General features: G+C 39.4%; 1 protein-coding gene across 1 annotated transcript in view; it reads left to right on the top strand.

Moving 5' to 3' along the window:
• LOC106990096 (complement factor H) overlaps positions 1 to 12,402 on the top strand; it is a 114,280-nt gene that overhangs the window by 35,846 nt on the left and 66,032 nt on the right. The window contains 4 exon segments of the mRNA XM_060396304.1: positions 4,285 to 4,458; positions 8,160 to 8,348; positions 8,769 to 8,945; positions 9,524 to 9,637. Coding sequence (XP_060252287.1) covers positions 4,285 to 4,458; positions 8,160 to 8,348; positions 8,769 to 8,945; positions 9,524 to 9,637 — 654 coding nt within the window.

Genomic DNA, 12,402 nt, shown 5'->3' with positions numbered 1-12,402 from the left:
ATGAAGTTGTGTCCAACTCTTTGCAACCCCATAAACGGCAGCATGCCAGGTTTCCCTGTCCTTCACTATCTCCCAGAGTTTGCTCTGACTCATGTCTATTGAGTTAGTGATGCCATTCAACCATCTCATCCTCTGTTGTCCCCTTCTCCCCCAACCTTCAATCTTTCCCAGCATCAGAGTCTTTTCTAGTGAGTCAACTCTTCACATCAGATGGCCAAAGCATTGGAGCTTCAGCTTCAGCTTCAGTCCTTCCAATGAATATTCAGGGTTGATTTCCTTTAGGATTGACTGGTTTGATCTCCTTGCTACCCAAGAGTCTCTCAAGAGTCCTCTCCAGCGCCACAGTTTGAAAGCATCAGTTTTGGTGCTCAGCATTCTTATGGTCCAACTCTCTCATCCGTATATGACTACAGGAAAAACCATAGCTTTGACTAGACAGACTTCTGTTGGCAAAGTGATGTCTCTGGTTTTTAATATGCTGTCTAGGTTTGTCATAACTTTTCTTCGAAGGAGTTAAGTGTCTTTTAATTTCATAGCTGCAGTCACCATCTGCAGTGATTTTGGAGCCCAAGAATATAAATTCTGCCACTGCTTCCAGTTTTTCTCCTCTATTTGCCATGAAATGATGGGACCGATTGCCATGATCTTAGTTTATTGAATGTTGAATTTTAAGCCAGCTTTTTTACTCTCCTCTTTCACTTTCATCAAGAGGCTTTTTAGTTCCTCTTCGCTTTCTGCCATTAGGGTGCTGTTGTCTGCATATCTGAGGTTGTTGATATTTCTCCTGGCTATCTTGATGCCAGCTTGTGATTCATCCAGTCCAGCAATTCACATGATGTACTCTGTATAGAAGTTAAATATGCATGGTGACAATATGCAGCCTTGATGTACTCCTTTCTCAAATTTGAGCCAGTTTGTTGTCCCATGTGTGGTTCATGCCATAGCCCTAGCTCAAATCCAGCCTGTCCCTTTTTTGTAAACTAAGACTTACTGGAACAGAGACATGCCCATTTCTTATATGTATTGTCTATGGCTACTTCAGAGCAAAGGCTAATAGAGTTTTGCCAAGAGAATGCACTGGTCATAGCAAACACCCTCTTCCAACAACACAAGAGAAGACTCTACACATGGACATCACCAGAGGGTCAACACTGAAATAAGACTGATTATATTCTTTGCAGCCAAAGATGGAGAAGCTCTATACAGTCAGCAAAAACAAGACTGGGAGCTGACTGTGGCTCAGTTCATGAACTCCTTATTGCCAAATTCAGACTTAAATTGAAGAAACTAGGGAAAACCACTAGACCATTCAGGAATGACCAAAATCAAATCCCTTATGATTATACAGTGGAAGTGAGAAATAGATTTAAGGGCCTAGATCTGATAGACAGAGTGCCTGATAAACTATGGACGGAGGTTGGTGACATTGTACAGGAGACGGGTCAAGACCATCCCCACGGAAAAGAAATGCAAAAAAGCAAAATGGCTGTCTGAGGAGGCATTACAAATAGCTGTGAAAAGAAGAGAAGGGAAAAGCAAAGGAGAAAAAGAAAGATAGAAGCATCTGAATGCAGAGTTCCAAAGAATAGCAAGGAGAGATAAGAAAGCCTTCCTTAGTGATCAATGGAAAGAAATAAAGGAAAACAACAGATTGGAAGGACTAGAGATCTCTTCAAGAAAATTAGAGATACCAAGGGAATATTTCATGCAAAGATGGGCTCAATAAAGGACAGAAATGGTATGGACCTGACAGAAGGGGGAGATATTAAGAAGAGGTGGCAAGAATATACAGAACTGTACAAAAACGATCTTCACGATGCAGATAAACACGATGGTGTGATCGCTCACTTAGAGCTAGACATCCTGGAATGTGAAGTCAAGTGGGCCTTAGAAAGCATCACTACGAACAAAGCTAGTGGAGGTGATGGGATTCCAGTTGAGCTATTTCAAATCTTGAAAGGTAATGCTGTGAAAGTGCTGCACTCAATCTGCCAGCAAATTTGGAAAACTCAGCAGTGGTCACAGGACTGGAAAAGGTCAGTTTTTATTCCAGTCCCAAAGAAAGGCAATGCCAAAGAATGCTCAAACTACCGCACAATTGCACTCATCTCACATGCTAGTAAAGTAATGCTCAAAATTCTCCAAGTCAAGCTTCAGCGATACGTGAACTGTGAACTTCCTGATGTTTAAGCTGGTTTTAGAAAAGGCAGAGGAACCAGAGATCAAATTGCCAACATGCGCTGGATCATGGAAAAAGCAAGAGAGTTCCAGAAAAACATCTATTTCTGCTTTCTTGACTATGCCAAAGCCTTTGACTATGTGGATCACAATGAACTGGAAAATTCTGAAAGAGATGGGAATACAGACCACCTGACCTGCCTCTTGAGAAATCTGTATGCAGGTCAGGAAGCAACAGTTAGAACTGGACATGGAACAACAGACTGGTACCAAATAGGAAATGGAGTACGTCAAGGCTGTATACTGTCACCCTGCTTACTTAACTTCTATTCAGAGTACATCGTGAGAAACGTTGGGCTGGAAGAAGCACAGGCTGGAATTAAGATTGCCAGGAGAAATATAAATAACCTCAGATATGCAGATGACACCACCCTTATGGCAGAAAGTGAAGAGGAACTAAAGAGCCTCTTGATGAAAGTGAAAGAGGGGAGTGAAAAAGTTGGCTTAAAGCTCAACATTCAGAAAACGAAGATCATGGCATCTGGTCCCATCACTTCATGGGAAATAGATGGGGAAACAGTGGAAACAGTGTCAGACTTTAATTTTATGGGCTCCAAAATCATTGTAGATGGTGACTGCAGCCATGAAATTAAAAGATGCTTACTCCTTGGAAGGAAAGTTATGACCAACTTAGATAGCATATTCAAAAGCAGAGACATTGCTTTGCCAACAAAGGTCTATCTAGTCAAGGCTATGATTTTTCCAGTGGTCATATATGGATGTGAGAGTTGGACTGTGAAGAAAGCTGAGTGCCGAAGAATTGATACTATTGAACTGTGGTGTTGGCGAAGACTCTTGAGAGTCCCTTGGATTGCAAGGAGATCCAACCAGTCCATTCTAAAGGAGATCGGTCCTGGGTTTTCTTTGGAAAGAATGATGCTAAAGCTAGTACTAGTACTTTGGCCACCTCATGCGAAGAGTTGACGCATTGGAAAAGACTCTGATGCTGGGAGGGATTGGGGGAAAGAGGAAGAGGGGAGGACAGAGGATGAGATGGCTGGATGGCATCACCAACTGGATGGATATGAGTTTGAGTGAACTGCGAGAGTTGGTGATATACAGGGAGGCTTGGCGTGCTGCAATTCATGGGGTCGCAGATTCAGACACAACTGAGTGACTGAACTGACTGATGGCTACTTCTTCCCTACAATGGTGGAGTTCAGTATTTACAACAGACACCTTTTACCTGAGTCTTTATACTAAAAGGAGTTTTGAAACCTGGATTAGGTTATTTGACTACAATAAGAATGATGTGTTCCAAAATCTTAGTGGCTTAAGAAACTAAAGTTTATTTTCTATATATGCTCACTTCCAAACTTCATCAGAACCTGCATCTGCTATGTCTCCTGCATCGGCAGGTGGATTCCTTACCACTTGTGCCAACTGGGAAGCCCATTGTATTAGATATATAGTCTTAATTAACAAATTTCCCAGAAAACATAGGTCAGCAGGGACCCTCCTCATTATTTTAATTGTCAGAATCAGGGAATGGAGGTATGACCTTCCATGTTCTTCTTTAATCACTGTAGCTGTGGGAAAGGGAATATGAAAATTCAATGACTTTTTCAACTCCCTCCCTAAAGGAAAACATTACTTCCACATTCATTTCATTGCCCTATGCAATCCCTGTATTTAAGTCTACTTCAAAAGGACAGGGTGTGTTATTGCAACAAGTGTCTGGAGGGAGGAGAATATTTGCCAACAGTACTTGTAGAAATACAGAAGCTGAGAAACTTGCATAAAGTAGAAAGAATAGCTGAAGTGATACATCATGAATTCTTTGCCAGATGTGGAATATCATGAACTGTGTGTTGACTGTGGAGAAAAGGGGGCTCAAGAGTACTGAGGGTATAGATATATCAGACGAGAAACACAGTGAAGGGAAATGTAAGTGATACAGCAGGAGGGGTATGAGGCTATGCTCATTTTACTGACTTTTGTGCTGTACTAAGAACAAATTAATAACATCCACTTTTATATTTTATATAATTGATTATTTTAAGGGATGTGATTTCTATACTGTGAACATACCTTTTGTCTTTTCAGAAATAATATGTGATCCTCCTCGTATTCCAAATGGTGTGTACAGACCTGAATTAAGCAAATACAGAGGTCAAGATAAAATCACTTACGAGTGTAAAAAGGGTTTTATTCCTGAAATCCGTGGAACTGAGGCAACGTGTACCAGAGATGGCTGGGCACCTGCTCCAAGATGTGCTTGTATGTTCCATTCATATCTTGACCTTCTTAATTGTGAAATTTCTTTCTCTTAAACATACAACAATGGGGCACCATGCCCTATGCATAGGGCAAATCCAAGTATCTGCCTTACTCTGTATGCTAATTCTGGGCTTTTAGAGGCATTATTTGCTTCTTGAAGTAGGCAGTTCTAATAAGGAATAAAAACATTTTTGTAAACTAAAAACTCTTTACATTTTTGCCACTCAAAGATAAAATATGGCTGTGTTTTTGAATATATAAATCTCTAACAACCTACTCCACTATTCTTGGCTGGAGAATCCCATGGACAGAGAAGCTTGGCAGGATATAGTCTACAATGATCACAAACAACTAGACACGACTGAAGCGACTTAGCATGCAAAATAATTGTAATACTGGATCTAAGCCATTGAGTAAAAATATCATCACATAGCACCTATTGTTTTAGATGCCTGCGTGCGCATATGCTAAATTGCTCAGTCATGCCTGACTCTTTGCCACCTTCGCTCTCCATGGGATTTTCCAGGCAAGAATGCTGGAGCGCCCTCTTCCAGGTGTTCTTCTCAACTCAGGGATTGAAACCTGCATGTACTATGTCTCCTGTATTGGCAAGCGGCTTCTTTACACTTGTGCCCACTGGGAAACCATTGTATTAGATACATAGCCAAATTAACACATTTCCCAGAAAACATTTTGGCTTAGGACAACACCCCTCCATATTCTTAGAGCTCCTGTGGGTCAGGAATGAGGAAGGGGCTTCACTGTCTGGTTCTGAATTACTATGCATGGCTGGCAGTCAAGGTATTGACCTGGGCCACTGTCATCTGGAGGCTCAGCTGGGCTGGAGACTTTGCTTCAAAGTTGGCTCACTGTCTTGGCTTTGTGGGGAGGCCTCAGTACCTGACCAGCCGGGCATCTCTGCAGGTCACTTGAGAGACAGCTAGCTTTCCTCAGGGGCAGTGACCCCAGAGAGGGAGGAGGAATCCTCTACACCAGGTGTGACTTGGTCACACACTGTCATTCAGTCATGTGTATTCTTTAGAAATGAACACTAACTGCACACTCAGTGGTGAGGACTTAGGTTCTAATGTTTGAAGAGAGGAGTGTGGAAGGCATCGTGGACTTTCCTAAAACCATAAAATATAGAAAAACGTCAGGTCAGCTGAACAGAGTATTTTCTGGGTATGCTTCCTTTACTCCTCAACTTCCTCTAAGTTGCCTCTAAACAATATTCTTTCTAACAGTACACTGTAAAATTTCAGCATACTTAAACCAGTTATTCCATGAAAGAAAACTGTAATGATATAAAACAGTTCAATGACCTTAATGGTAATTCCAAGCATACATGTAAAATGAATTTTCAAAGCATAAGTTCCATTAAAATGAAGGTATTAGCAGTATGAAACAGATTTTAATCTGCATAAGAATTTTAAGAAAAATATTTAATCTTGTTTAAGATGGATTTATGAAAATGGTGCTGTGTGCTTAGTCGCTCAATCATGTACAACTTTTTGTGATCCTTTGGACTATAGCCTACCAGGATCCTCTGTCTGTGGAATTCTCCAGGCAAGGATATTGCAGTGGGTTGCCATTTCCTTCTCCAGGGGAATCTTTCTGACCCACAGATGAAACCTACATCTCCTGTGTCTGCTGCATTGCAGATGGATTTTTCACCACTGAGCCATAGGGAAGCCCTTTGAAAACGGTAGATCAACCCAATTCTATTTATATCACAACAAGGTTATCCCACAAGGCACCTTGTGCAGTTCTTGTTGACAACATGAGGAAACTGCTTAAATAGTTTATCAATATTCATAGTTTCATTAGATGAGCTGATTATCAGATGCAGGACTTTGCTGTCAGGCCTGTTCCCTTCCTCTTTTGTATGATCAGCTAGTTTAATGCTGCAAAGGAGATGCATCTGGAATGATACACAGGTGCTGAAAGTGAACCTATATTAGGACAAATTCATCACTCAGAACGACTCCCATGTGTGAGGTTGGACCTAATAACATTACCTTTAAAATTAAAATTTAAAAATTATAAGATCCTGGGCCTGGATCTTTGGAGTAAGTTGCAGAGGTACAGAAAGACTAGAAACACTTTAAAACTGAGTGAATACTTTTTATCAATTTTGAGATCAATCTGAGCCAACATTATGATGGACAGCCAAGCCTGCTCATGAGACCTGAACCTGTGTTGGTAGGAGTGTAAGAGAAGAAAGAGGCTGTTCTGAGTCCTGACAAAGTCAATGCCATTCGAACTAGAGTGGACTCTTATATGTGCTTCAATAAATGATCTGGTTAGAGAGACAAAGACAGATTCACATGTGTCCAAATAAAAGAGAGGAGGAAAATAGCTCACGCCAGTGATAGTAATGATGCTTACTTAATTATGCCCTCTTTGTGTACCTTTTGGAAGTGAGTGTCAGAGGATTATTTTACTGTATTCATATTCTATGATGCCTCAAAATGATAAATGTACTAGTTCTGAAATCAGATCATCAGAACTCAGATCTCTCCTCTACAATGTAATGACAAGGTTAATTGAGTTCTTTTCACTTGGTTCTTGCAAATACAAAGACTCAGACTTGCCCAACATAGAATTATTGAAAGATACACATATCTTAACATACATGGTGAAATTTGTAAAATTCAAGGCTGAAGAGACAATGTTCTAATCTCCGAAAAGTAGTGGACAGAAACCTAAACTATCACTTAAGAGGAATCAAACTATGTAAGCATTTCAAACTTAAAAATGCAGACAAGCTTCCAAAGAGTGGGGGAAATCTATCAGTGATGAGAGATGCAGACTATAGGCCATGAGAGGGTATAATTGACAAGTCTTTGTTAAAGAAATGGATTAAGATATGCAAAGAATCAAATGTTATAATTCACATAGCAAGCATATACATGAAAATTACTCAATATATGCTAATAACAATAAAATGTAATTATGTTATACCTCATTTAAAATATTTGTAAGAAATACTGAAAAATACATCATTCTCCAATTAAAATTAGACCATAAGTGACAAGGGTTTCCCTTCATCTTAACCATTTAAATATTAAGAATTATTCATTGTTCACTTTTCTGATTAGACAAGCAAGGGAAAAGATATCTTAATGTCTAGTTTGATGGATAAATAAGAATGTTACTCTGTGTGATCTGATCAATGAAAAATTGTTGTGGTTCTCTCTATATATCACATATTTCCAATAAACAGAAAAGTAAACTAATGAATGATAATTGTAAAAAAATCTGTTTGATTCCTACATTGACTTGGTATGAGAATAAATGTCAGGGTTCTGGTTTCTGATGAGAATGGAGAAGAAAGAAAAAGAAAGCAGATGAGCCACAAGATAAAATCTGTACTTTCATCTCTTAAGATGCTAATGTAGTCAACCAAGGTTGGGACTTCTGTACTTAAGGATAATTTATTTAATAGGTCTGTAATAGTTTCCTACCAAGAGAATCCACATACACATTTTACATAATATGACCCACAAGACATACTTTGATCTTCATTAGCAAGGAGTTCCTTATACACTTCAATGATCTGAATTTTCTATAACTTTTTTTCCCTAGAAAGCATAATGCAATGAGTGTAATTAACTGAACAAGGATATAATTCATAGATGAAATATTAATTCAAATTGTATACTGAGGTAAAATATTATTTCTGCTTTTTTTATTCCAAGGGAAACCTTGTGATTATCCAGTAATCAAACATGGATGGCTATATTATTCATACAGAGGATACTTTCCAGCATATGTAAATCAACAGTTTGTCTATTACTGTGATCGGTATTTTGTGCCTCCTTCAGAACGTTCCTGGGACCACCTGACTTGCACAGCACAAGGATGGTCTCCAGAAGAACCATGCCTCAGTAAGTAAACCTCTTTAAGTTTATATGCATAATCTTTGAAAGAGTGAAGAGACAAAAGTTGACAAGTGAGTACAGTTAAGTATTATGTAACAACAGTAAGGCCAAGGGATGAGTTCTATGAGCAAAAAATCCAATAGAACTTCCCTTTACTAGAGGCTTTTCATGTAAATCCTGTGAGAGATACAGAGACTTTACAAGAATATCTGCATCATTTATACATATTTTAGTCATAAAACTAAAGGCAAATAATATGGAATGTTATCGTTTTCATTTTCCACAAATGTGGTAGTAGCTTCCATTTTTATTGTTACATGTTTTATTTGAACACTAATGCATTCTTATGTAAATTCTATAATCTTTAATGTACTATTTTCCCAAATTTATGTTGTTCTTCTTTCATATTAATTTTATGATCCTAAGGACAATGTATTTTCAATTATTTGGAAAATGGATATAACCCACATCGTGAAGAAAAATATTTACAGGGTAAAACTGTAAAAGTTCGCTGCTATGAAGGCTACAGTCTTCAAAATGATCAGAACACAATGACCTGCACAGAGAGTGGCTGGTCTCCTCCTCCCAGATGCATCCGTGTCAGTGAGTAAACTGGGCTGAGATCCCAGTGTGTTCATAATTTTCTAAGACTCAGCTGTATTATCCACTCAAAAAGTTTATATGAAATTCTTGTTTTGCCAACGGACCTATTTTATTGTTTACAAGTGTCTATGAGTGTACCTATAGACGTCTTGATAAGTATGTGACAAAATCTGCTGCTGCTAAGTCGCTTCAGTTGTGTCTGACTCTGCGACCCCAGAGACGGAAGCCCACCAGGCTCCCCCCATCCCTGGGATTCTCCAGGCAAGAACACTGGAGTGGATTGCCATTTCCTTCTGCAATGCATGAAAATGAAAAGTGAAAGTGAAGTTGCTCAGTCATGTCTGACTCTTCGTGACCCCATGGACTGCAGCCTACCAGGCTCCTCCACCCATGGGATTTTCCAGGCAAGAGTACTGGAGTGGGGTGCCATTGCCTTCTCCATATAACAAAATACATGTACCTAGTGATAGACATTAGTCAAGAAAATAGGAAAAGATCCACAAAGAAGAAACCTGTAATAACAGAGTGAGGTCAGAAAGATGTCAGGAGTCTCACTGTCTCTCCTGATATAAATACAGACTTTGACCATCATTTGTGGATAAGAGGATCTTTGCGGGTGTCCAGGAGTCTAGCAGAGACACGACAGCATGCTGCTAGAGCACAAAGATTGAAGACTGGATTTCTCACTGAAGGTTAGAGCAGTAGCCTTGTTTTGCCCCTGAGGTGGACCCCTCAGCACAGGATTTTACCTGTGGGGAAAATAAAAGCGTGTGAGCAAGTGCTGTGTCCTCATCTTCCAGCCCTCTTCTCTCTCCCCTTATCCAGGCCACTGGGGTCACCTGCATGGCTGGGATGGGGAGAGGCCAGGAGCACAGCATCCAGGGCTAGAATTCTTCAAGGAACATGGGTTCTACTGACCACGTGGAGACCCCACCAGGGAGCCCCAAACCATTGCAGACACTGTGCTTGTGGTTCTGCTCACCCCTGGGCCCCTCATCTCATCTACATCCCCTCCCCAGGGCCAGCTCCCTGTGTAAGTCCCCATGGTGGCACCTAGACCTTTGCAGATGGCCTGTGGGACATCCAGAAGCCAACCAGTCCCCGTGGGTCTGTGAGAAAGCACATGAATGTGAGCATTTGGCATTGCTCCAGGGAAGCAGCCTGGAAACTGCCAGCACAGAGACTGTGCTGCATGGATAGAAGCATATGAGCTTCAGAATTCTCTCCTAGGAGGAGTTGAGTACATGGGACAGGTGTCTCCTTTAAAAATGTCTGAAAAGTCTCAAAATCCCTAGCAATGTGACAGTGTACTTCCCTCCCCAGGTCAGTCTGTAAAGACTGGAGGGAGTGACTGCTTCTTTAAATGCAAACACAGCAACTTGAGACTTCAATGGACATAGACATCAAAGGACTAAAATGTTAACAGAGAAATACAATAGTTTTTCAGTTACTGACCCCAAATAATAGATATGGACGATTTGTCTGAGAAGTAATTCAAATAATTGCTTAAGAATTTCATTGAGGTAGAAGAGAACAGTGGAGAAGGAAATGGCAACCCACTCCAGTATTCTTGCCTGGGAAATCCCATGGACAGAGGAGCCTGGAGGGCTATAGTCCATTGAGTCTCAAAGAGTCAGACACAACTGTAGTGACTTAGCATGCAAACATGCAATCCTTTATATTTAGAGTAATTATTGATAGATAAGGATGTATTAATATTATCTGTTTTATTTTACAGGATGTTTTATAGTTTCCTAATTCTTTCCTTCCTTTGATGGCTTGCCTCTCTGAATTCATGATTTTTGTAGTAGTAGGAGGCATTTAATAAACTTTTCTTTACCATTTGTGAATCTAGTATGGATTCTTGCTTCGTTTACCTTGAGATTTACGTAAAATTCCTTACAGAGAGAGCACTGTATTTTATGCTGATAATATATGAACATCATCCACATATTAAATCTCCTTCCTTTTACCCTTCTCCATTTTATCTTTTTGATATCATGATTTACCTCTTTTTATAATGTGTACTTAATTAAAAAATAATTGTAGCTATAGTAATTTTTATATTCCTGTACTTTAACTCTTAAATAGCTGTGCTTAACATTCCATCTCAAGGTACTGCAGTGTTCTGAATGTGAGTGTGCACTTAAATTTACCAGTGTACTAGGTATTTTCATGGAATGAATTAGCATTCTTTTATTTCAGCTTCAATAATTCCTTTTAGTGTTTCAGTAAGGAAGGTCTGTGTGCCTGCTCATTTACCTCAGCTGTGTCTGACTCTTTGCGACCCTGTGGGCAGCAGCCCGCCAGGCTCGTCCCTCCATGGGGTTCTCCAGGCAAGAATACTGGAGTGGGTTGCCATGCCCTCCTCAAGGAAGGTCTAGTTGTGTTCTCTTTCCTTAGTATTTGTTGGTCTGGTGAAATCCTTATATTCTTTTCTTTTCTGAATGATATTTTCAAGTATTCTTCTTTGGTAGTTTTTTCTTTCAACACTTGGAATATATCATCCCACTTTCTCCTGGCCTAGTAGGTTTCTGCTGAGAGATTTGCTAAGATCCAAATGAAGGCTTCTTAGTAAATTTCAAGGTTTTTGTTTTGTTAGCTTGTTTGTTTTTTCTTCATGCTGCTTGAAGGCTTCTCTAGTTTTCTTTGATTTTTGCAACTTTATTATAAATGTGTGTTGTAGAGGATTTTTTAAGTTGATTTGGTTTGGTCACCTGTAAGCTTCCTGAACTTAGATATTCAAATAGCATCCTTGATTTGGGAAGTTCTCAGACATTACTCCTTAAATATGTTTTCTGCCTCCTCTCCTTTTCTCCTCCTGGAACTTCAGTAATTTGCGAATCGGTTCTGTTTTCAGTGTAGCATAGATCATGTAGCCTTTCTTTGTTCTTTTTCATTCTTTTTTTTTAAAATTTAATTTTGTTTTTAATCCCCCTAGACAGGGTAACTTTGATATATCATCTATCTCACAGATTCTTCTACCTTTTTGACTCTGTGGTTGATGCTCTTTAATGAATTTTTTCATTTCATCCTTGGAACCTTCAGCACCAGAGTTTCTGTTTTTTTATGATTTGTATATTTTTATTAAACTGCTTGTTTTGTCCATTGTTTATTGTTTTCCTGCTTTTGTTCAAGTATCTTACTGTATTTTCTATAGCACACCGAGTTATTTAAAATGGCTATTTTGAATTCTTCACTGAATAAATCACACATTGCCAATTGGATGTGAATACTGAAGATTTTTATACTTTGTTTTATACATGTTGTTCATGTTCCTTAAAGTTTTGTGGTGCTGTTTTTCCAATTAAAGTTCCAGTCTCCTTTGGGTGAGAGACAACTTCCTTCAACCCTGCTAGAGACTCCACAGCTATTTTGGATCTTCTGTAGTTGACCTGCTGACACTTCTCATCCCTGTTTTGTCAGAATTCCTGTGCTTGTATGTCTTGTCTAGATA

The sequence above is a fragment of the Ovis aries genome, chromosome 12 (genome assembly GCF_016772045.2).
Source record: "Ovis aries strain OAR_USU_Benz2616 breed Rambouillet chromosome 12, ARS-UI_Ramb_v3.0, whole genome shotgun sequence".
In the NCBI taxonomy this organism is placed as follows: Eukaryota; Metazoa; Chordata; class Mammalia; order Artiodactyla; family Bovidae; genus Ovis; species Ovis aries.
The sequence above is the reverse complement of the archived record's forward strand: the minus strand, read 5'-3'. Positions and strand labels throughout refer to the sequence as shown.